The 26,590-nt window shown below is 43.6% G+C and overlaps 1 protein-coding gene across 4 annotated transcripts in view; it reads right to left on the bottom strand.

Moving 5' to 3' along the window:
• PPP1R16B (protein phosphatase 1 regulatory subunit 16B) overlaps positions 1-26,590 on the bottom strand; it is a 91,863-nt gene that overhangs the window by 48,848 nt on the left and 16,425 nt on the right. For all 4 annotated transcript variants that reach the window (XM_033914164.1, XM_033914163.1, XM_033914165.1 and 1 more), the window contains one exon: positions 20,169-20,582. In XM_033914164.1, coding sequence (XP_033770055.1) covers positions 20,169-20,415 — 247 coding nt within the window. In that variant the 5' untranslated portion in view covers positions 20,416-20,582. The remainder of the gene's footprint in view (positions 1-20,168; positions 20,583-26,590) is intronic.

Genomic DNA, 26,590 nt, shown 5'->3' with positions numbered 1-26,590 from the left:
CAAGTTCAATTTTATTTGATGAATCACCTATAACAATTTCTAAGCGATGTACAATTAAAATATCAAGACGAGTGAGTCATTGGGGGATGGGGACCTAGCTCTAGGTCCAAGAGTGCGATTTTAACGTGATGGGGCATGCGGATAAATCTCCACCACCTCTCTTATTTATTTATTTACAGAATTTATAGCCCGCTGGATTCACAGTTCCGTGTGGGTTACATAAGAATGCACAAAATAAAAGTATAACAACCAACAATCAATTTGTATATATTATATTAAAGGCACTTTAAACTTCCCTCTCTGGCCCAAATGAGCTCACAATGTAAACTGAAAAAGAGATAACACAGAAAAGCAAAAAAAAATAAAATAAATTAAAAGTGCTGTTGTGAAATTCTTTTCTTACACAAATCAGATTAACAAATTCAGAACTGGAAAGGCTCAGGGTGACACGGAGTTTAAATAAGTGCAATATTCAGCACTTAATTGGCGTAGCAAGGGTAGGAGGCACTTTCCTCGCCGCCCCTGCTCTTTCCCCACCCCCCATGGCACACTCGCGCCCTCTTTTCCCCCGTACCACTTTAAATCGTCACCAGTATGATCAGCTTCTCTGGTTCGCTGCTCGCAATGGCACTTCCTGGCCCCCCCGCAACCAGGAAGTGATTTCAGAGGCAGCGCAAGCAGAAGACCAGAGGTGTGGTGGTGGTGGTGGTGGGGAGCTTGGTACATAGGAGTGGAAATAGAAACAACTGGTTAGACTGGATTGGCCAGATTTAGGGTAGTTGAGCAGGGTCTGGTGTAGAAGGAGGAGCAGATAAGAGTGACAGCATGTACCAACGGCATGAGGTTATCCACCGATGCTGATTTCCTGCTTGCTGTCAGTGTCCGTTAGATGTTTGTCTCAAAATATCCCACTGCCTCTTCTGGAAAATCTCGAAGGCCATTTTTAAGTCAAATGTTCGGGGATGTCGTTCAGAGCTTTGAGATAGCTTTTTGTCAGCTCTTTAGACGTTACGTTCTCCCCTGATTTATTGTTATTTTTCATTTAACAAATTGGAATATAACAATTATTTAACAATTAAAGTATTAAATTAATTGCTATGGAGGTATTATGCCTTTAAAGTTACCATTTGCCCAACTGAAGTATGTTTTACTGACTTTGGAGATTTGCGGTCTGAATTTTTTTTTTTTCTCCATTTTTGTGAAAGATTTCTTCAACACCGGGAATATTCATAAGATTGAGACAACATTGAATGTTTGAGGGTGCTACACTTCTGATGTGTGTTATTGAAACAAGACTCTACTCCTTCATATATTTTTTGAAATCTCTACCGCCTTCCCACACAAAGAAAAATAAAATAGCAAACGAGGTTGCACAGTGACTTCTTACTTCGGGGAGGGGGGGAGGGGCACCAACTTTCTTACAATCACAGGCTATTGGGGCTCTCACTGAACATCCCAGCCACGGAACTGCCTACACAAGAGTCAGCTCTAACCTACCACACTACTAGGAGACATACAGTAGCTTTGCAAAAGGGAGTAGACTCGGGTGCAAACTAAGAAAATATTTCTTATAGAAAGTGATGGATGCATGGAATGGCCTTCCAGTGGAGATGAAAATGGTATCTGCGTTAAAGAAAGCACCAGTTTCTAAAGGAGAGGAAGGAATCACAGAGCACGGTAGTTGGCGATGATGTACATATGAAGGGCAGTTCTATAACTGGATTGCCCCCATGTATGTGCTCCTTGCACATGCAAATTTACAGAAACACAAGAGCTTATGTGTGTAAATGTACACTTACTCATGAAAGTGCTAGCAGGGTGCATGGCTGGCATTAAATGGCATAGCACATCAGTGCGAGGGGGCGTGTACATGGGCAGAGCTCCCACTTACACATGTAACTACGCAATACTGTATTATACGTTAACATGTTCCTGACACATTTAGCTTTACTCCTAAAAATACATCTCTGCATTCTTGCCACTATCTCTCCAGCACTCCACTCAACCCACTGGCTGCCCATCAGCAAAAGCTATTTTTAAGGGCCTCACATTGGAACTCTCTTGAAAAATTGAAAGCCAATCTTCAAACTTTTCTCTTTAAAGATGCCTTTACTCTCTTGTACCAGCTTCCGCTTCTCAAACCTTTAATTCTTGGGAAGCCTTGAAACACCAAATGCTTCTTTTGAAGCGATCCCCATCCTAATGTCTAATTTGACTTCAACGTATTTTAAAAACCTTTCCCTCCCCAACTTCCCTTGTGTTCCATGTACGTCAATGTGAATCCGTCTTGTATTTTTAATATTTGATAAAATATTGCTTCTATTTACATATTTTATTATTTCTTCAACCTTTTTATATTGCACACCATTTAGACAATAGTTTTGGTAGAGGGTATATAAAAAGTAAAGAAACTTGAAGCATCCTCCTGCTCCCTCCTCGCTGACCCCTCTCCTTCCCTGCCCCCCATGGCACACTCACGCCCTCCCTTCCCCCATACCTCTTTAAATTTTCACCAGCACGATCAGTTTCTCCAGCTTGCTCCTTGCGCTGGCGCTTCCTGCCTCCCCCCCCTCCCCGCAACCAGGAAGTGATTTCAGAGGTGGAGCCAGGCCAGCGCGAACAGCAGACTGGAGAATTGTTCATGCTGTTAAAGATTTAAAGAGGTGGGGGGAAGGGAGGGTGTGATCTTGTCGTGGGGGGTGCAGAGAGGTGCTGACGCCCACATCCACACGGTGCCCAGGGTGGCCCTCCCCACCCCTCCTTTACTATACCACAGGTTAGGGTTACCAGATTTTCCGTTTGGGATATCCAGACCCCTAGATCCGCCCCCTAGCTCTGATCAGTGCCCCATCCCCAATGCCACCCCAACCCTGGTTTCTGCCATCAGGGAAAGGGATTGGGACTTATATACTGCCTTTTTGTAGTTTTACAACCACACTCAAAAAAAAATTTATGTACAGATATTTCAAGCATCTTCCTTCTCTGTCCCATGGGCTCACAGTCTCTAATGTACTTGAGGTAGTGGAGGATTAAGTGACTTGCCCAGGGTCACAAGGAGCAGGGACTGTAGCTCTAACCACTATGCCACACTCTCCTCTTTTTTTGTTGTACCACAGAAAGGTGGTATACCTAATCTATGACCCAATACCCTTTAAGGTCTCAGCTGAGAAAGGCCTGTGGTCCAGGAATCACTTATAAGTTATAGACCGTACTTTCAATTCACTAAATATGGGCTGGCTCAGATATATTTTCTTTTATCTTCCATCCTAAAACATCTGGAGTCTGGTGGCCCTGTGAAGCAAACCTATTTATTTCAGAAGGTCTCCCATCTGCAAACCTGGAAGTGGGCAAAATATTTTACACAGGAGGAAATATTCATGGTAGGACAGAACTGAATAATAGAAAAACAAAGTGCTGAATTACCAAAGGAGTCGTGACAATTCTACATGGGACTAGTTGGAATGGCAACAGGGGGGCAAGTTAGGTGTATGGAACAAACCAAAGTAGTATTTTTGCAATTTATACACACTCGAATATCAAATAACTCTTTCCCCCCAATTTTCAACCAACAATATACCTCATGATCAAATTTGAGCTGATAACTGGAGTGATGCCACTATTGAAATCTACTGTAGTGGCATTTAATTTTCACATGATAAAATGAGGAAAATGGTTAAAAAGAAGCTAAAAGGGTCTGTGGCAAAGGTCAGAAGTGTAAACCAGGAATGGATGCTGTTCAAAACTACCATCATGGAAGCACAGACTAGATGTATTCCACATATTAACAAAGGTGGAAAGAAGAGAAAATGAGAGCCAATGTGGTTTAAAGGTGAAGTGAAAGAGGCTATTACAGCCAAGAAAACATCCTATAAAGAATGGAAAAAAGATCCCAATGAAGAAAATATGAAGAGTCATAAGCACTGGCAAGTTAGATGCAAAACATTGATAAAGAAAGCTAAACAGGAAGAGCAACTTACCAAAGAGGCAAAAGCTCATAGTAACAATTTTTTTAGGTACATCAAAAGCAGAAAAACTGTGAGCAAATCCGTGGGACTTTTGGATGATCAAGGAGTAAAAGATATGCTCAGGGAGGATAAAGCCATAGCGGATAGACTGAATGAAGATGTAATAAATCTTCCTGACCTGGAAATGTTTTTCAAGGGTGATGAAGTGGAAGAATTGAAAGAAATCTTGATGAACTTGGAAGACATACTAAGCCAAAGTGACAAGTTAAAGAGTGATAAATCACCTGGACCGGATGGTATACATCCCAGGATACAGAAAGAACTCAAACATGAAATTGCTGATCTGTTGTTAGTTATCTGCAATAAAATTGTCTGTAGCACCTGAAGATTGGAGGGTGGCCAATGTTACGCGTGAGCGGACTGCTGGGCACGATGGACCTCAGGTCTGACCCAGTGGAGGCATTGCTTATGTTCTTATGTTCTTATTAAAAGGGTTCCAGGGGAGATTTGGGAAATTACAGACCGGTAAGCCTGACCTTAGTGCTGAGCAAAATAGTTGAAACAATTATAAAAAATAAAATTGTGGCACATGTAGACAAACATGATTTAATGAGACAGTCAGCATGAGTTCAGACGAGGGAGGTCTTGCCTCACCAATTCGCTTAACTTCTTTGAAGGTGTGAATAAACATGTGGATAAAGGCGAGCCAGTTGATGTAGTGTATCTAGATTTCCAGAAGGCTTTTGACGTATCTCTTGCGGCACACCCGGAATCTCGCTGCGGCACACAGTTTGTAATATACAATATTAGATTATCCAACATTTTGTAGCTATTGTTAAGTATGGGAATTGGTCTACAGTCAGCAGAACTGGATTCTGAAAATATTGACTGAACTACAGGACCGAACAGTAGGACTGGATTCTGAAAGTATCAACTGGTCAGCACAGGGTCATCTTCATGCCTTCCGCTGGCAGCACTATGCACCCAGCCAGCACCTCAGAGGAGATTACATTAATTTTCCAGCTTTAAAATTCCTGGGCTTTGAGGCGGGATGATGTCTTTCTCGACATCCTTTAACTAATCATCCTTTGCTTCTGCAGTATTTGGAGTAGAGGGCAGCTGGGAAGTGTGTTTGTGGCAAGGTGGGCATCTTCTTCTGACAGCTTTTCTCCTGTTTTGCTTCATGTTTCTGAGCCTTTCACCGGCTGACGGTTTCCTACTGGGCCAAAGAATGTGCCTTATTCTTTATTTAACACCGGTTGCTGTGACAACCTACGGGAAGGGCTCATAGTCGGCTCTCCTGAAGCTCTCTGGCTGTTTCCTTGCTTGGAAGGCTCAGCCAAGCCAGCCTGAGAGCTCAGGAAGAAATTAGAGTAGCCCATGAAGTAGATGATGTATTTGCCTGCAAATGAATTGAACTTTTTCCCTTCATTTTCTGCCTGACAGTGCAAGCAGAAACTCGGAGGTCCATATTCAAAAGCCTTATTCAGGTGGCTGGGAAGGTTAACTGCGCAGGAAAATTTTAGTCCTGGCAAATTGTTGCCACCCAAAATTAACCCACATAAAGAGAGAAGGCAGAGGTGGCATTTTGGGGAGGGGGGGGTGTCTGGTCAAGAAAAGGCCTGTTTTCAACTTATCTTACTTTCTTCATCTGGATATTTTCAGCAATAAACTTAGCGAGATGAGACCTGTTGACTATCCGTCTAAAGATTTCCAGATAACTTTGTATAGGGTTACCAGATGTCTGGCTTTCCTCAGACATGTCCTCTTTTTGAGGACTGTGGCAGGAATCTGGGCGGCTTTATAATTTTATAACTCTTGTCCGGGGAATCCAGACATCTAGTACCCCCTAGGCAGCTCATGTACCTATCTGGAGTCCTCCTTCCCCCCCCCCCCCCCTTGCTCATCTGGCGCTGCTGTAACTCTTCAGGCTGTTGGCAACGTGACTGAAGTAAACACGCTGCCTTCGGCGACCCAAAAGTTCCTCCTCTGCTACTGCTTCCTGTATGCGCATAGGCAGAAAGCAGTAGCAGAAAGAAAGTATCCAGGTCACCAAAGGTAACGTGTGTACTTCAGTCACGCTGCTGATGACCTGAAGAGTTACAGAAGCACCAAGCACCAGGTGAGCAAGCACTGGATCTAGGGGGGGGGAGCATAGAGATGGTTAACAAGACTAAGAATGTTATAATGACTCTGTATCGCTCTATGGTGCGACCTCACCTTGAGTATTGCGTTCAGTTCTGGTCTCCTTATCTCAAGAAAGATATAGCGGCACTGGAAAAAGTTCAAAAAAGAGCGACCCAGATGATAAAGGAGATGGAACTCCTCTCGTATGAGGAAAGACTAAAGAGCTTAGGGCTCTTCAGCTTGTAAACAAGATGGCTGAGGAGAGATATGACTGAAGTCTACAAAATCCTGAGAGGAGTAGAACGGGGACAAGTGGATCGATTTTTTTAATGCATCAATATTTACAAAGACTAGGGGGACACTCGATGAAATTTAAAACCAATAGGAAGAAATATTTTTTTCACTCAGAGAATAGTTAAGCTCCGGAACGCTTTGCAAAGGATGTGGTAAGAGCAGTTAATGTAGCTGGTTTTAAAAAAGGTTTGGACAAGTTCCTGGAGGAATTTACCATAGTCTGCTGTTGAAACAGACATGGAACAGTAGCATCTGCTAATATTTGGGTTTTTGCCAGGCCTCCGCGAAGACGGGATATTGGGCTAAATGGACCATTGGTCTGACTGACCCAGTAAGGCTATTCTTAGGCTCTTAAGTTAAACTGGGATATCGGCACTTAACCAGATAATTTCCGATTCCATCTCAGACTGCCCAGAGCATAGTTGGTTTTGGCTTAGTCTCTAACCATATTTAGCAGAAGTTTATACCCAGTAAGCCCTTGTCAAGAGATTTAAATGGCCAGGAACCTCTCATGACCCTGAAACGTCCAAACTACTGAAAAACAAAACATTGAACACTCTGCTGTTCTCCCCATCTCCAGCCTTTCACTTTGCTCTGAAACATCCTATCACTTTAATCCAACCTGCAAGTTGCTTTCAATTCCAAAGCCAGCACAACTGCATTATGGGAGAGTCCAAACTAAGAGCCTGACCTGCAGCTGAAGCAAAGGCAATTGGAGAGTAGCAGGTCTACACACTGGCATCTTCCATTTGCAGGAGAAGCAGATTGTAACCGCAGGGGCTATGGCGGTATCAGCTTCTCATGCACCACTGCTCAATTGAGACATGCTCTGGGGCATGCAACACTTTCACTTGCATTGCCTCTTCCTCTTTCCTCACACAACCTACATTCATTAGTTCAAATATTTTTATTGAAAGTTTTTCACATAAACAACATTCTTCAAAATATTTCATATAACAATTCCCATCCTAAGCAAGGGATACGCAAATAATACCTCCCCCCACATACTATTCATCTCTAGGCAGCAGAATACATATTTCAGATTTCCAAACAATTAACATATCACAAGTCGAGGATGCACCATACAAAGAGTGTGACATCATATTCAAAAACCTATTCATTCCTAATCATCATGTTATTCTCCACAAATTCTTTAACAGGTAGCCATATTTTGCCAAATTTTGATTCGTTACCTCTTTTTTACATGACAACTGATTCATATTTCCCTATTAGACAGACAAAATTCCACCAAAACATAAATGATAATGATGTTGAATCCTTCCAGACTCTTTAAAATTGATTGGATAGCCATTTCTGTTAAAATAGCTACCAATTTCCTATGACATTCATGTAGGGTGTCTAGATATAAACCCCCAAATGTTTAGTAGTCTATAAAAGGCTTGCTGGACTCCAGGCCTTTTATAAAATACTAGCCTTTAAGCCCATTACATTAATGGATGCTAGAATAGATATGTCTGTCTATCTTTCTTTCTGTCTCTCTGTCTCCTTAGCAGCTGTCTGTCTGTCTTTGTTTCTTTTTGTCTCTCTCTCTCTCCTTGGCTGCTGTCTGTCTCTCTGTCTTTTTTTCTTTGTCTCTCGCTCTGTAGCCGCTGTCTGTCTTTCTGTCTGTCTCTATGGCTCCCTGTCTGTCTGTAATTCTTTCTGTCTGTGTCTCTCCCTGGCCTCCTGTCTGTCTTTCTTTCTTTCTCACTCCTTGGCCGCTGGCTGTCTGTCTGTCTCTCTGGCCCCCTGTCTGTTTGTCATTCTGTCTGTGTCTCTCCCTGGTCCCTTGTCTGTCTGTCTGCCTCTCCCTGGCCTACTACCTATCTCTCTCTGGCCCCCCGAGCAAACCAAGATTGCTGCCTGCCCCCAGCCCACCCCTCCCCCCAAAGCAGTTCCTTTTCCCTCTCCCTGTGCAGCAGTAGCAGCTGGACTCCTCGCAGCACCTCAAAGGACACCCTCCTGTCGTTGCTCTCGCCGCCGCTCAAACCGCCGCATGCACCACAAGCCGCTGCACGCACCGCAAGCCACAAATCAAACATGGCCACGGTGTCACAAATCACGTTGTCAGGTATCACGCCATTGTAAATGCACATGCGCGCATAGGGTTTTATTATAGAGGATGCATAGTGCTGTGAAAAATATCTAGATATTTGGTGGCACATTCATGGGAAGAAGCCATTTAAAGAAAATTAGATGTGTAAAAAAAAAAACAAAGCGCATGTGTCAAGGGTTTTGCACAGAAAAGTAGCACCATTTGCATATGAGTGTATCTACTACTGACGTGTGAAAATAGTGGAAACTCAATATTTTTATTTTTTTTTTTGCTTTTTGAAATGGTTTTAAACACCAGAAATGGAAGCATCCGGGAAGCAGCTAGGGTTGCCAGGAATTTAATTAAGACCCACAGCCAGAAACACACACGACAAGGGTATCATATACGCGCTCAAGCGCGCATGAAACATGCCTGTCTCTTCCATCAAAAGAAGCGTGATTTTACTACCCTCCGCTTATAAAATATATAAATACACATTTTTTTTTCATTAGCCACAGTCAAACACACTATAACGGCACCCCCGGACCAGTCACTGCTTTTTATCGCCAAAAGCCGACGCCGCTCTTTGAAAATGCCTCGGCGATTTTTAAGAATCCACCGGAGGGCTCGTTTCAATATTAAAGAGCCTATTTGCATGCCATTGTCGGAGACTGCTAGAAATCTCGCTAAAGACAGAGATAATCCGTTTTGATAATCCGCCCCTACAATGCGTGTAGGCTAAACCGCCGGAAAACAGTTTAGCGAGCACATTAAAGTTTTGAGAATCTGGCCTAAGTGACTTTCCCAGGATTACAAGGAGCAACACTGGGATTTGATCCCACAACCTTAGGGTGCAGCTTTACCATTTGGCCACTCCTCACCTAAGTAAGTTTGCATAGTGACCAGTTGGGTCAGCATCAATGGGTAACACTGCATTTTGCTCATGGAGATCAGGGCTTCGATTCTTTCCCTCCTAGTGAATAGCCAAGTTATAAATGAGAAAAAAAAAACACCCTGTACATTGACCTGGTGATGGGAATTGCACTCTTGAAAATTAATCACAAATTAAGTACAGCACTGACATTCATTTCTATCTGAAAACCAACAAATCATTGCAAATCAATTGGCTTTTAACAGCTTCATCAAATAGCTATACTGTAGATAATATCTTAAAAGTACCATTTCAACTTACTCAGCTACAAGTCAGCAAGATTGAAGGACTTTTCCTTCCCTACTCCAGGGTACAAAGTACATAATATGATGACTTAAAATGACCAAATAACTTTTCTAAAGATTAAGGTCGAAGTGCAGCATTGTTGACTGACCTCTAGTCAACTGCAGGGGCCTTTTGGGTAGCTGAATCTGAAATAAGAGTCTCTCCCAGCTCCAACTGATTGGCCCAGTAGGGATGCATTGTGCAATCAAAGATGAAAGAGTTTTGGTGATTTATACAAGCCTAAACATAATCATTACTGTAGATACTTATGTGCAGGTTGCAAAGGTTTGCCCCTTATTAAGGTCACAAGTCAGGAGAGGGGTCTATGCATGGCCCTACCTAAGTACCTATGCACTTTCCTAGCAACCAGTCTGGTTCTGGCATATTCCCTGCCTCATGCCTGCACTTTCAGTCATACCTGTCCTCTGGCCCTGCACAGCACTTTCAACACCAGCCTGGGAGCTTCCTCTACAGGCCAGGTCGCAACCTCTGCCCGACGGGAAGTGCCTAGTCGGGCTAACGGTGTGACTTGGCCCAACTTGGGCTGACGGTGTGACTGTACCCAACTTGGATGCCGGGGATTCCACCAGATTTCCACAGCTATGTCTGGCACCCAGAGCTGGGAAGAAGAGAGGGAGGAGCGGCCTATTCGTCAGAGCTAGAGCATCAACACCCTGAGGTTGTGGGTTCAAATCCTGCGCTGCTCCTTGTATCCCTGGGCAAGTCACTTAATCCTCCACTGCCCCAAGTACACTCAGTTGATTGAGTGCCCACCACTCATAAAGTGCATCCAAAATGTATTTATTTTCTTTCCGAAAATCGTCTCACTGTACGTCCAGGCTTTTGGATCGTCCAGACCGTCACTATGTCTATCTTTATACCACATTGTCCAAAACACCCAGAACAAGACCTATTGAACATGGGAGGGGCCAGCATTGTGATGGACTGGCCACCCGGACATGGCAACATAGCAGTGGGGGCACCTTACAGGGCACTGCTTTGAACCTCACAAAAAGGGTACCACATAAACATCTCACCAGAACTCCCTTATAGGTTAAGGTGAGACACCCCAAAACCCACTATACGCAGATGTCTACAACCCCAATTGTCCTTATGAAATAATGTATTTTGTGCCTTTTATTAAGGGGCACTAACCGATTTATCACGCATTAAATGCTAAGGCATCCCTTATATTCTATAGGCGCTTTAGCATTTAGCGTCACCTTAATAAAAGGACCCCAAAGTAAAAAATGTTTGTTTGATGGTGCTTCTCTTTATTAGCTAAAATGTGGAAATGAAACAAACAAACAAAAAGACAGAAAACCAAAATGAAAATGTGTTTATACACCTCCGCAGGACACGTGTACAAGTAGTCCACCGTGAGAAGGGGCTACTGGGCTTGATGGACCATTGGTCTGACCCACTAAGGCTATTCTTATGTTCTTAATCCAAGAATGCTGTTAACGCTGTCAGAATCGCAGAGGCCTCTTTGTCATATGAATCACCTGCCTTGAGCTAACTGTTTTGTTGACCTACTAAAATAATCACACCCTACCTTAGCAACTTCTATAACTGATATTCCACGTTTGAACACAGCGACCTGACGAAAGTATTTTCAGCAAGACCTTCACCGCACATCTCTGCCAGATATGATGATTGTGCGTGGGTGGTTGTCACACTTGTGATCACAGTGGGAACCAGGTTGCAGTAAGGAAGTCACGTCATATGTGGTCCCTACTGGGTACCAGGTCTTGACTCTCGCTATGCACAGTTCTCAGTGAATATGATGCTCACATCCCTACAAGCCTCTGGGGAGCCTTAGTTGCAACATGAAATCAATACAGGAAGAAAGAACATAAGAATAGCCTTACTGAGTCAGACCAATGTCGTCCATCAAGCCCAGTAGCCCATTTTCACGGTGGCCATTCAAGATCCCTAGTACCTGGCCCAATTCCTGTACCTGGAATACCCACATTCCAGCAAAGATTAGCAAGATTCTGGAACCCCAATGAGAGCAACATTCAAGAGCTGAGACATGTCCAGGGAAATCCGGATGGCTTTTCAAAACTCCCCTCCTGCCCAATCAGAGCAAGCAGTGGGGATGAGGCTAGGGCAGAACTGGGGCGGAATGAGGCGGGATTGGCGGGTCCGGATTTTACAAATGTAAAATCTGGCAGCCCTACCTACAACCCCAGGGTGCTGAGGTTGTAGCTTTAACCATTGCGCCACACACTCTAGCTCAAGGGTAGGGAACTCCGGTCCTCAAGAGCCGTATTCCAGTCAGGTTTTCCCCAATGAATATGCATGAGATCTTTTTGCATGCACTGCTTTCAATGCATATTCATTGGGGAAATCCTGAAAACCCAACTGGAATATGGCTTTCGAGGACCGGAGTTCCCTACCTCTGCTCTAGCTGTTTACTTAGAAAATAGCCATGCAGTCTCCCCAGAATATCTTGTTGCAGCGTGTCAGGTCAACCTCATGCTGCTGGGTAGTGGTTAGAACTGGGATTTCTGAACCTGTCCTTGGAGAACCCCAATCAGATGAGTTTCCCAGGAAACCCACCAGGAATGTTCATGAGATAGTATGGTAGGGCATGCAAATCGATATCCCGAAAACCTGATTGGCTTGGGTCTCCCCAGGGCAGGTTTGGGATTTACTGGGTAATAATGACACTCTGTGTGTGTGGCGGGGGGAGAGGGGGAGACAGAGAAGGTCTCCACTGTGTTAACTGCTGAATGGAAAACATACGTTTCTGTAGCTGTGTCGTTGCATTTAACCGTCCACATTCATTCTGTTTATACACTCACCAAGGAGCAGAGGTTTGTTTTAGTGCCAACATGCTGGAACAACAACAGAACCACTAAACAAAAGATGTCCTGAGTGTTTTTTTACGAAAGGAACTTTCCACTCTTCTTCCAAGTCATAATAATACTGCCGTACATTTGTTTAGAAAACAAATGTAACAAACACTCACTATTCTAACCACAGGGATACGCGTGGTTTTCAGCCAGAAGTCCACCTTCCCGTTGACAAACAATAAGAAAAAACACATCTCGGTGCAAACTAATTATAATATCTGAGTGCAGAAGAGAAATACTCCGTTTTCACGCTGTGCTACCTTTAACTGGTTCAGTCCTCTACAAACATGATATGCTGCATTACAGAATGACAAGGGGACAAATTTTTCCCCATCCTGGCGAGTTCTTTTCCTGTCTCTGCCCCATTCCTCCTCATCTGCACAAGCCTCAAACACTTTAAAATCAGAAGTGCTCGAGGCTTGTATTGTTAAAGAAGAGCTTACAGGAATGGGACAGGGACAATGGGGAATGGGGAAATTGAGTTCCTGCGGGGACAAATTTGTCCCCGTGTCATTCTCTATGCTACATGAATGTGAAGGCCGATTTTAGGTGTGCGGTCAATGGAAGGAGTGGGAGTCAGTCCACCAGGCTCAGCTCCAGCAGCATCCAATGTTATTGGCTGGTGTCCAGGTTCCATGATTAGAAGGGGAACCCCTCCCCCATCCATCAGCTTATCATTGAATATATAATTCTGGGGTCTGTATTCTATGGAATTCTGGGGACCTCCCTGGTCTCAAGAACTAGCCTGTTTATATGGTATAATATCACGTAGGATCCAAATAAGTTCAAGGTGACCTATGCAACACGAAAATCCAATTATAAAGGGGTAACTAAGAGTATTTTCAGCTTTAAAGCAGATAGTTGATGCTGTGGATGGACCACTTGACCTTTATCTACTATCATGGTTCTATAACTATAAAGCTCTATGACCTCACAATGCAGGTGTAAAGAGCCTTAGCCTATAGGAAGATGAGATGCAAATGTTGAGAGCCTTAGCCAATAGGGAGAGGAGAAGATAGTGGAAGCTTTGGATAGTCAGACTGGATTGGCCATTTGGTTTTTATCTGCTGTCATGTTTATATGTAAATCCCAGTCTTTGTGCTATATTGTAAAGGAAGCCATTATAGAATACCATTCAGTGTTGATTTTTTTCGGCAGCGAAAACTGAGCACTATTTATAGAATTTTCCTTTAGTGTGAAAGCAAGGGGGTGTGCACGGAGGGGGGCGTGGAGTGAATGGCAACATGGGCGTGTCCAACATTTACATGCATAACTAACAGAATACTAAAATGCCACATGTTGGCACGCACCTGTCCACCTACTATTGACATTCCATTAAATGAGCGTACCAAAATGTTGGCACGTAGGTGCATACTCATGCGCAGCTTCTCGGCACTAAAATCTGTGGTGCCTAATTATAGAACGGCCCCCTTTAGGCTCCCCTTTAGGCTTCAATTGTATTTCCACAAAGTTCCGAGTCATCTCTCATCTGGTGAAATCACTAGGGGGAATATTGACTTTTTTTTATCACGCAAACATTATCTTTCTTTGAGAGGAGCTCCACAATTGTCCTATTGCCAGGTCAGTATTGACTAAGGTAGCGTTGGGTCAACAAAGACTATTCCCATACATTGTAATGTTTCAAGTTAAACTGGTTTCAGCTACAGGACAAAGGAATGCTCACGTGTTTACTGCACTTGTATTGAAAAAAGCCAGGCTATGCCATACTCCGGAGTTCTCGGGACACCTTATTTCTTTATGGTCCGGTACAGCTAGTCCTAGGTATATTTTACTACACGTAGGAACTTGTAGTCCTGTGTTCAGTGAGAAAATGAGGGCTTCAAACCAGAAATGGAATGGAACACCAGTAGTGATAGAGTCCATCCTTGTGATGCAGAATCACCTGCAATTCTATCGCATTTGTCACTCTCCAAAGTTAAGAATATAAGAGTTGCCATACTGGGACAGACCGAAGGTCCATGAAGCTTAAGTATCCTGTTTCCCACAGTGGCCAATCCAAGTCACAATTACCTGGCAAGATCCCGTGAACTAAAACAGATTTTATGCTGCTTATTTTAGGAATAAGCAGTGGATTTCCCCAAGCCATTTCAATAATGGCTTATGGACTTTTGTTTTAGGAAATTATACAAACCTTTTTTAAACCTTGCTAAGCTAATAGTTTTAACCACATTCTCTGGCAAAGAATTCCAGAGTTTAATTACATATTAGTGAAGAAATATTTCTACGTAGCAGCTTCATTGCCCTCTAGTCCTAGTATTTTTGGAAAGAGTGAACAAGTGATTCACATCTACCCTTTCCACTCCTCTCAGTATTTTATAGACTTCTATCATACCTCCCCAAGCCCTCTCTTCTCCAAGCTAAACAGTCCTCGCCACTTAGGCGTTCCTCAAAGGGAAGTCATCCCATCCCTTTTATCATTTTCATTGCGCTTCTCTGTACCTTTTTTAATTCTGCTATATCTTTTTTGAGATATGGCAACCTGAATTGCATACAGTATTCAAGCTCCTGCTGAACCATAGAGCGATACAAGGGCATTATAACATTTCTATTCCTTTCCTGATAATTCCTAACATTCTATTTGCTTTCTTAGCTGCCGCCACCGCCGCACACAACCTATCCTCAAAGATGACACCTAGGTCCTTTTCCTGGGTGGTGATTCCTAACATGGAACCCTGCTTCAGGTAGCTATAGATCAGGGTCCTCTTTCACTCATCAGCTCCAGGAAGACAAAATGAAAGATTTATGTTAGTTGTGTAAATGAAACTCGAGTCTTTTCTAAGCACACTCACCTATGTTAGCACATCTCTGTTTATACTTGGAAAGGGGCATATCTGATGGTGTCACATTGGTGAAGATTCCATGCAATAAGGAAGAGATATGGCCAATCCTAGCTTTTTTAATTCTTCACATTTCAAACTACCAGAATAGCTTTGAAACACAATTTTAAAATCCCACCATGATCCACCTGTCTTTCCTATTCCTCCAATAGCATTCATCTTTTCAAAAGTACGTCCTTCATAAAGGTTTTGTTGGCACATAACAAGTTCCTCTTTCAAGCACAGCCTAAAGAATATCTGGTAACAAAATCCCAATTCCTATTATGCTGTATTCAATCCATTGAATTACCTCATGGGATTAATGTTCTATTGTAAGAACACCTTGTCACAGTTACCTTGTGGGGAAGGGCTGTGGCTCACTGGTTGAGCTGCTGCCTCTGCAGCTGGAGTTTCCAAGATCAAATCCTGCTGCTGTTCTTTATGACCCTGGGCAAGTCACTTGATCCTCCAGTGCCCACCACTTTGAATGTCAGCTTTGAAATGACAAAAAGGCAGTATACAAGTCCACTTTCCTTTTCCCTTACTATTTGGGATTCTACATGGAATCTTGCTACTTTTGAGGACTCCAAATGGAGTGTTGCTACTATTTGGGGTTCCAAACTCTTGCTTACTCTTTGAGATTCTATGTGGAATCTTGCTACTTTGGGAGACTTCAGTAGTTGGAACCTAAGAACAGTACCGGGCAGAGCTTTGGACTCTTGCCCAGAAATAGCTAAGAAGAAGAAGAAAAAAACAACAAATTATTAGATTGAAGCAGGTTGGGCAGACTAGATGGACTATTCGGGTCTTTATCTTCCGTCATATTCTATGTTACTATGGAATGCTGGCACTATTTGGGGTTCCGGAATGTTGCTTACTCTTTGAGGATTCCACATAGAATGCTGTGGCACATGCGCCCCTTCCCTCATACTTCCTTAGCATTCCCAGCGCAAGTAGTCAGCTATTTCTCTGACATCATTTCCCAGACCCGTGCCTAGGAAGTGAGGTCAGAGGAAGAGCTGATGCTGGCACAAGCAGCAGGTTGGGATTGCTGCTCACACCAGGAACATTATAGAGATACATGGGAAGGGAACGGGAGCATGCACGTGTGGCAAGAGGGGGTGCAGGAGAGGGTGGGGGAGGGGTGCCCCTTGCTACGCCACTGTATATAAGTAGTCCCCATTCCCTTTTCCTTATATTGTGCTCTATAGCCAAAAGAGAAACTTCCAGTATTGCAAATTATTCTGTAATAAACACAGGCAGCAAATAAAGAACAGCATGATTTATCTAGTCTGCTCAGCAAAGTGGTTGGTCATCTCTGCTGTTCTGGGTCGAACATATCTGTTACTCCTCCTCCTCCCCTGTGCCTTTGTTTAGCATCGTTCCTGCCACTCCATGCAGCTTATGCTCCCATCCTTTTTTGTCATTTGCTTTGCTTTCATACCATCCATTTGCTAGACAAGAACACTCTGTGTTTAGCTCACTGACTAATTACTAGGGCATGCCAGTTTTGCATATACTCGAATAATAAACTGGCACTTTCACCTGGCTGACAATACAGCTGGGGCTTCAGTGGGAAGCAAGAAAGGTTAAGAACATAAGAACATAAGCAATGCCTCCGCTGAGGTCCATCGTGCCCAGCAGTCCGCTCACGCAGCGGCCCAACAGGTCCAGGACCTGTGCAGTAATCCTCTATCTATACCCCTCTATCCTCTTTTCCAGCAGGAAATTGTCCAGCATCTACCGCTGGATTTTCACAGCTGGACCACCACAACATCCAAATAGCAAGGCGCCATCCTGCTGCATCCGATGTCCCAAGCCTCAGTCTCCTAGTTGTCTAAAATTAAAGACCTTGGGTGGCAGGAGCAACCCAGTCACTGTAGCATTGACAAACAGCCCAGGCAATAAATGATTTCAGACTTTCTTTGTGCCCACAAACAGGAAGGGACTGACCTACTTCGATCTTCTGCCTTTACTGAGCCTCCATCACCACTGAACTCAGCCGCGATACTTGTTTTTGAACATTTTGAGATATCAGATATTTAATTGAATCCTTTTCTTGATTTGTTAAATATAATTAGTTGGTGCTTCTCTTGTACAACTGCCCTTCTTGGAAATACATCTTACTGGACTACGAAATTGATCATTGTTTTCCAGTATACAAGAAATACGAGGGGGCCGCCGAAAAGTTCTCAGCCCAACCAAGAACAGACTGATATGGAGCCATGAAACGTACAAGCTATTCCACACTTTTCGTTTCAATGAGGAAAATGCATCTAGTATAGGGAAACCAAGCCATTGTGACATCATTGATGAGGTTAGCTCTCAGGCATTGGTGGAATGAGACATTATGACATCACAATACGAGGGACCGCTGAAAAGTTCTCATCCCAACCAAGAAGAGAATGATGTGGAGCCATGAAACTTATAAGTTATTCCACACTTTTCTTCATATCACTGAAACGAAAAGTGTCAAGAAGTGTAGAATAGCTTGTACGTTTCATGGCTCCACATCATTCTCTTCTTGGTTGGGCTAAGAGCTTTTCAGTGGCCCCTCGTCGTCATAGACAACAACAAAAGCAAGACACTAAGGCCTAGATTCTATAAATAATGCCTAAAGTTAGGTGCCTAGATCGGCGCACCTAGTCAATCTAGGTGCTTAACTTAATTTTCTTAATTGGCTTAAATCAGCGCCATTGATTGAAAGCACAATTAGAATACAATTTTTTTTTAAAACATTAAAAAAATAATTAGCTGATAGACGCCTAACTCGCTAGATGCCTATCACTTTGAGGTAGGCGTCTACATCAAGGTGCCTACCAGTAAGTAGGCATGGCTAGAGGTGGATTCGTAGCAGAATTGCGGCAGATTTTGGGTGTGGTTTGACTTAGGCACCTAACTTAGGTGCACTCATTTAGGTCAAGAAAATCCTGGCCTACATGGAAGTACACCTAAGGATTCAATGCCTACAGGCACCTAAGACCACATAGGTGCCACTAGGCATGATTCTATATACAATGATTGACAACTGCACTCAACGCTACCTAGGAGTTATGCACCATTTATAGAATCAGGGTCAAAGTGTTTAAAAATCCTGCAAGCTATCTATTTGTTCAAGTCAACATTGTATTATTTTTGGTATAAAGGGAGCCAGTCCTTGATCTTTTGTAATAGTCTGAGTGGACTTTGGGGTCAAGCCTTTACACACATAATCAGACACTCTTGAAAGGTGCAACAAAACTCTTTATTAGTTCGCATACCTAAGCCTTGTTACTTCACAGGCTCAAGGAAGGCAAAATAGTTGCTTAGTTCAAAGGCAAAGTCTTGTAACGGGTCTGTAGCTTACAGGGCCCAAGATACTGCTCTTGGCCAATGGCTGCTATGTCCCAAACACTGCTTGCTACAGCATAAGAGATTGGCTTACCTTAGCCAAGCAGAGAGCAACCGTCTCACCTTGACAGTCGTCCTCACATCTCCACTGCTTTCTCAGGATTCTCGTACACCGCTTAGAAGTTTGATTAGGTGGCATAAGAAATTCTAAATAAACTTGGAACTTGCCTGGAGTCCAGTCTAGAGGACACCACAAGCTGAATCAATGTCACTGATTGAGGCTTCTTTTACAGTTACCTCCTGCTAGGCTGCAGAGGGAGAATCTGAAGTGGGGGTGAGGCTTCCAGACATATTGGGTCTCAGAAAGAGCCATAGCCAGTTATGCATATATGAACGTCAAAAGCAAAGTAATTATGCCTTACAGTGTTTTCACAGGGTCGTGAAGGGATTGTACCATCAAGAGGAAGTAGGGTGAGAAACTGATTTTACAGTATCCTCCCACACATCTAACATACACACACGGCACCTTAAACCCACACATGGAATGTTGCTGAATTCAGGCAGAGTTTCCAGAGGATCTAGAATCAGAAAATAATAATAAATAGTGAAGAACTAAGGCCGGTACTGGGCAGACTTGCACGATCTGTGTCCGTATATGGCCGTTTGGTTGAGGATGGGCTGGGGAGGGTGTCAATGGCTGGGATGATGTAGATAAGCTTCACATACCAGCTGCCTTCAGCCTTTCACATAACTGATAGGCATCTCACCTTGCCCATCTTTCTCATAATCACTGGAGGGTCAATCTGCTTACCTGGACTTTTCCTCAGCCTACAGCTAGGGAAGGTCTCTCTCTCTGAAGACTTCTTGTCTAGGGCATATGAACTCCCCCCTGCCTGAGTCCCACCCCAATGACTCAGCAGGATTTTCCCACTTACACTATGGGGGCTTACTCTTCTACTCTGTAAGCTGGCACCATCTGCTATACAGTGGTGTAATTGCAATATCAGTGAAGGAGTAGCCCTTACTCCCTCACACACAGGTATATATGGTTCTTTCCGTTGCTGGTCATGAAGATGTAGATTTGGACTCCCAACAAGTGAAACAATGCTATTCATTGTTGTTGTTTTTCTCCTAACTTTATTTCTAGGTTTCTTGTCCATTTGATATTTCTTCTTTCTGCATCTCCAGCATTCATCTTCCCTCTGTCCTGTCTAGCATCCCCCCTCTGTGTCCCTGTCCCTATCTTCTCCCCTGTCCAGCATCTGCTCTCTGTATCCCTTTCTTTGAGAAGGGGAGGTGAAAATGAAAAAAACAAGGCAGAGTAAAAGATCACAGTGTAGTGACACTGCAGGTGTGCGAGTGAGATAACCTTCAAATGCGTGTGAGACATTATTAATAAGTGAGATTTTGTATCTCTGGCATAGCCAGTACTACAAGCTCTACATGACTCTTACCGCATAGCTCACTAGCCATAATCATTATTAAGAAGCCAGAAACAAATACCTTCTTCCACATCGTTCCTCTGCGAGGCCTCCAGCAGGGTTACACTGGCCTCGAAGGAAACTTTTTTGCGACTTGTGGTGGCTCTCTTTTTTTCGTGCTTTCTCTTCTTATTCTGTAGCTCCTTCTCATACTGTGCCCACCTCTTAAGCTGCTGAGCACGGCGTTTCTGTGCGGCACGCAGGCGCTCCAATGTCGGCGCCTTCTCCAGCAGCTGCAGTTCGGTCAGCAGATCCACAGGATTGGCCATTTCCTTCTGTCACTCAGGAACGGACAGAGACACGTGACTCACTTTATGTCCCCGGCATCAACGTGAGGAGTCACGCTTCATGTCTGCCAGTAGCCTCGTCACCATGGCTCTAGAAGAGCTGACTCGAGGGTAGCACGGGCCAGCTGTTGAGATGCGCATTTATGAACCTTGTAAAGAAGACAGATAGGGAAGGTATTCATTAATTTAATTTAATTTAATTTAATTTAACATGTATGAATCACACCATAGCCTGTTAAGAGAACGGAGTGAATTAGAAAAACAAACAAAAAACCCCAAAAACGAAAGATCCATTCAATGAAAATGAATTAAAAAAGCAATGAAAGAATCAATAAAACAGGGAACATAAACTAGAGAATGACATGGTGACAGCCCACCGTCCCCATCCCTGCAGATAACCATGAGAAATCATCCCATGTCATTCTTCAGTGTCTATCTCAACCTGAGTTCTTCTACACCAGCATTCTTCAATGCAAGGCTTGAAGGTCAGAGGCTGTGCCAATTCATACTCTAATTCTTCCCTTTCTCTTTAAAGAATGTCATGGGCATGGTTTCCTGTGGTTAACCATGGGGACGGGGACAAATTCTGTCTTGGTGTCATTCTCTACGAAGTTATTCCACACTTTTCGTTTCAATGAGGCAAATGCATCTAGTAAACAGGCACAAGTAGAGGGAAACCAAGCCATTGTGACATCACCGATGAGGTTGGCTCTTACGCATTGGTGGAATGAGGCATTATGACATCACAATACGAGGGGCCGCTGAAAAGTTCTCAGCCCAACCAAGAAGAGAATGATGTGAAGCCATTTATAGAGAATGACGCGGGGACAGAACCCGCAGATAACAGCTGGAAACCATCCTGTGTCCTTCTTTAGTGTCCATCTCAACCTCAATCCTTCTACACCAGCATCCTTCAATGCAAGGCTTGAGGGTCAGTGGCTGGGCCCATTCATACTCTGATTCTTATGTGAGCCAAGTATAGGATAATGAAGCCATTATGACATCACTGATAAGCGTGGCTCTTATTGGTGGGAATGAGACATTATGACATCACAATATCTACTCTAGATACCAGACACAGTCATTCTTTAGTGTCTATCTCAACCTCAGTCCTTCTACACCAGCATTCTTCAATGCAAGGCTTGAGGGTCAGTGGTTGTGCCCATTCGTACTCTGATTCTTTCCCTCTCTCCTTAAAGAATGGCATGGAGATAGTTTCCCTCAGTTATCCGCGGGGATGGGAATGGTGAATTCTGTCACCATGTCATTCTCTAACATAAACATTAAAATCTTTACCCTATAAAGCATTTAAGAAAATTCACTCAGTTTTAGCATCTGTCGGGTTCGAGATCCTTGTTAAGCCACATTTAATAATGCCCTACACATAGGGCTCTGACTGGCAGTGAAGAAGGAGCTGATTCACAATCAGCACAAGAAACATCCCTCGATATATCAATAATATACAATAGGAGATGACTACATGTTACAAAGGATGCATCTGGAAGCCAGGCTCCTGTGCTTTCCCTAAATGAAACCATTGACCTAAATTATTTCACTATGATTTGCTACACTGGTTTTCATGAGCATTAAACAAGCTCATTATAGAGGAAAAGGAGCAGGCAAGACCGACCAACCAACCGAAATGAGTCATTTTTCAGCATTTGTTACCTGTAAGTGAAGCAGACACTGGGCCTGGTGTCTGGCTCTGGAAGAATCATCTTTAGGCATTAAGGTTGCAGCTATGTGTAGATTTCCTTCCATGCTCAAAAGGTGAAGACCGGGCCAGGTGACACCGCATCCTGTCAAGTGAGCAGCCTTGCCGTCACAGATGGCCGAAAGAGAGGGCAGGCTCAACAGAGACACGAAAGCCTGAGTTTCCTGCATCTCCTTCCTGTGCTGAGGGGCTCAGCCAGAAGGCTCAAGTCCACAACAGACAGGAAATGTTCTGTTTTGTGCCTTTTCAATGCTTTAACTTTATCTGTAAGGCCTGTTAGGTCTTCACAATATCTGGAAATTTCTGATAATGAGCCAGGAAAGAGATTAGTAAAATGGTTAAAAAAAGATTCCCTTTCTTCTAATGTATGCAGCCAGTGGTGCCGTAAGGGGAGTGCATGGGTGGGGTGAGGGCGGTCTTCCTAAGGGTGTGGCACTCCTCCTCCTCTCCGCCCCACCTGCTTCTCTCCTTGCCACATGTACGCCCCTCACCTGCCCCCGTACCTTTTTTACCTTCCCAACTTGAGGCTGCTGCCCGCGTTGGCATCGGTGCTCTCTCTGATGTCACTTCCGGGATCCGCACCTAGGAAGTGATGTCAAAGGGCGAGCCGATACCGACGCGGGCATGCTGCTTATTCTGGAGAACTTAAAAAGGTACGAGATACTGTAGGAATTTAGTTGGCAATCCCTCATAACTCCTTCTTCTCTAAAGTGGAAATGGCAGCTTATGTGTGTTCTGCTTTATGGTATGTTAAACTTGTAATATGTCTATATATAATAATTATGTTATTATATGTTAAGTTTGTATTATGTCTAGATATAATGATTATTAGTATTATTTCGTGTTATATTTGGATGTACTATGTTTGAAAAATTCAATAAAATATATTTTTAAAAAATTACGAGGAAAGGGAAGGTGGTGAGTACACAGCGGGGGGAGGGGGGGCAACCGAGGGGCACCACCACCCCGGTTGCTGCTCACCCTTACTACGCCACTGTATACAGGTGGCTCTGAGGCATTTGAGGGAGATATCTCTAAAGAGGAGCAAAGGCAGGGTAGGATTAACCCTTTGCTGGGCCCTAGGCACATAACATAAGGGCAACGCATGTAATATGCCACCTTTGGGAGGTACAACAAAAGCACTTTAGATATTCTATTTCTCTTCCCCTATTAGGCTCACAATTAGGGGCAATGAAAGGTTAGTAACATACCCAGGGTCACGAATACCTAGGATTACCATATTTTTAAGCTACGGTATAAAGTGAGCCCTTAGCGCCATTCATTTTGTAACATAGAGTGCAGGAATGGCTACTCTCTGCCCCTAAAATGGTTGATGGTCTACATCATAAGGCGTATGGGGACAGACTTAAAGATCTCAAGATGTATATTTTGGAGGAAAGACGGGAGAGGGGAGATACGATAGAGACTTTTAAATACCTATGTACATGGCACACATAGGTACGAGGCAGATCTCTTTCATTTGAAAGGAAGCTCCGGAATGAGAAGGCACGTAATGAAGTTAAGAGGTGATAGGCTCAGGAATAATCTAAGAAAATACAGTACTTTATTACAGAAAGGGTGGTAGATGCATGGAATAGTCTCCTGGTAGAGGTGGTGGAGACTGTGTCTGAATTGAAGAAAGCCTGGGATAGGCCCGTGGGATCTCTTAGGGAGAGAAGGAGATAGCGGATGCTGGGGATGGGCAGACTGGACGAGCCATTTGGCCTTTATCTGCCGTCTTGTTTCTATATTTCTCAAAAAGAATTAGCAATATTTTTTAGCATGCGGTTAGCATATGCAAATTTCAGAGTTACTGCAGGACACCATTTTTTGCTGAGCTAGGTGCACATCAGTGCCTATCACAGGTTAGTAAAAAGACCCCCTTAGTTAAAATAAAACTATTGTCAAGTTAATTCTTAATATTCTTTCAACAGAGCCTCTCACTGCAAAAGCAGCTCTGAACTCAGCTGTCAATAAAGCTTAGTTGAACTGTGAAGCAGTTGAGGATCCCTGTAATCCACTAATACTGTTGTTTTCTAACCTTGGGCTGTGACAGATCTGATATTTTGCGGTCGACAGAACTCCACAACCTTCTGTTGTGTGAACCCCCCGTGTCCTGTGCCATGAGCTGTTCTGTGTTCGGCAAAGGCTATTAAAAAAAGAAATCAAATTCGGAAAGCTTGCTTTTCTATGCCCATAGACACAAAAGACGAGGAAATCTTTTTTCTGCGCCTTGTACCTTACACTAGGTTTCATGGTTTGTTTGTTTTTCATGTTTCTGGATGCCAGTGAAAGGGGAATGCTAAGCAGAAGGAAAGAGCTAGGTGCAAAAAAGGAAGCTGCCCCTTACTGCTATTTCTTCTTAATCAAACCATTTATGGAAATTTCTAATTGTATTGTTCTAAGGGCTAGCTATCCTTTGCCTTTTAGCTCACAGTAATCTCTTCCTGGCCTTGTCACTTAACCCTCAATTGCCCCAGGTACTTAGGGACAGAAAATTTCCTGCAAATAATAAATGTAAACCACTTTGGAAGTAGTACAGAAAGGCAGTATGTCAAATGCATCAGCCTTTACCCTTTACCTTCTGGCAGAAACAATTCTATAAAGCTTTTCCCATGTGTCAAGCGTGTTTTACAACTAGAAAAGAGCCTCTGTGAAATGGTGCTTTCATGTTGATTGCTCCCAGGCATTCCTGAGGGAACAGCTTGGGCACAGCTGGCGCAGAACTGCGATGTGCGTGCCTATTTTGCGAAAGATGCGAGAGCGCATGGAGAGTGCAGGCACAAATTTGCCCTTCTGCACAAATCTTCTTGCTTCGGAGCTGTTTCACTTTATGCACAACTGGGTCTGGTTCTGGGAATCTATTGTACAAAGGCACAGAGCTACTTATGCTGCCTTTATAAAATACTGAACACCCCAAAAAATCCCAACTATAAGTGAACCTGCACAAACCCATATCCAAAATACATGCGCGCATATGCACCTCAATAAGTTTGAAGATGCCTTCCAGTGCCTCACTATGCATTTTAATCCACTCAGGAAAAATAATTGGGTTGATATTCACAGTGATTTAACTGGCTAGAAATAGCTCCAAGCTGGTTTAAATTGCATTCCAGCCCACCTAACACCACTGTAGACATGGCTAACGCCGGAAGTGGCGTTGGGCAGCCTAACGCACCTACGGAGGCATGATTCACCCACTGCACGTCTGGGTTTTGAAAAGCCCCTTTGTGTGTAGCAGGGGGTGGAGCTAGAATGGGACTGGGGGCGGGTCCTTTTACTAAGGCATGCTAACTGATTTAGCGTGCGCTAACACGCCCATTATATTCTATGGACGCATTAGCATTTACAGTGCGCTAAATCAGCTAGCACGCCTTAGTAAAAGACCCCCCCTTAGACTATAAGTGGTATATAAATACTTAAATAAATAAATAAAACTGTAGATTGTACACTTTGCTGATTAGAAATGACAACCAACTCCACGCCAAAAGATACAGGCTTACTTTCTCTGGCCCTGGAGTTTATTCCAAAGCATATTTTGGTTTCCCCAGTGATTTCCCTGCACTCTCCACCTCCCTCCAGAATTGTAGTCTATGCATGCAGTAGGGATGGGGGATCTAAGATAGAGAATGACACAGTGACAAAATTCATCACCGTTCCCGTCCCCGCGGATAACCGCGGTAAACAATCTTCATGTCATTCTTTAAGGAGAGAGGGAAGAATCAGAGTATGAATGGCCACAACCACTGACCCGCAAGCTTTGCTTTGAAGAATGCTGGTGTAGAAGGACTGAGCTTGAAACAGACACTACAGAATGACAGTCTGGTATCCAGAGCAGATATTGTGATGTCATAATGCCTCATTCCACCAGTGCCTAAGAGCCAATCACATCAGTGATGTCACAATGGCTTCATTATCCTTGGCTCCCATAAGAATCAGAATATGAATGGCCACAACCACTGACCCGCAAGCTTTGCTTTGAAGAATGCTGGTGTAGAAGGACTGAGGTTGAGAGAGACACTACAGAATGACAGTCTCTGGTATCCAGAGCAGATATTGTGATGTCATAATGCCTCATTCCACCAGTGCCTAAGAGCCAATCACATCAGTGATGTCATAATGGCTTCATTATCCTTGACTCCCATAAGAATCAGAGTATGAATGGCCACAACCACTGACCCGCAAGCTTTGCTTTGAAGAATGCTGGTGTAGAAGGACTGAGCTTGAAACAGACACTACAGAATGACAGTCTCTGGTATCCAGAGCAGATATTGTGATGTCATAATGCCTCATTCCACCAGCGCCTAAGAACCAATCACATCAGTGATGTCACAATGGCTTCATTATCTTGGCTCACATAAGAATCAGAGTATGAATGGCCACAACCACTGACCCGCAAGCTTTGCTTTGAAGAATGCTGGTGTAGAAGGACTGAGGTTGAGA

The sequence above is a fragment of the Geotrypetes seraphini genome, chromosome 11 (genome assembly GCF_902459505.1).
Source record: "Geotrypetes seraphini chromosome 11, aGeoSer1.1, whole genome shotgun sequence".
In the NCBI taxonomy this organism is placed as follows: Eukaryota; Metazoa; Chordata; class Amphibia; order Gymnophiona; family Dermophiidae; genus Geotrypetes; species Geotrypetes seraphini.
Note: the sequence above shows the minus strand (reverse complement) of the source record. Positions and strands in the feature narration are given on the sequence as shown.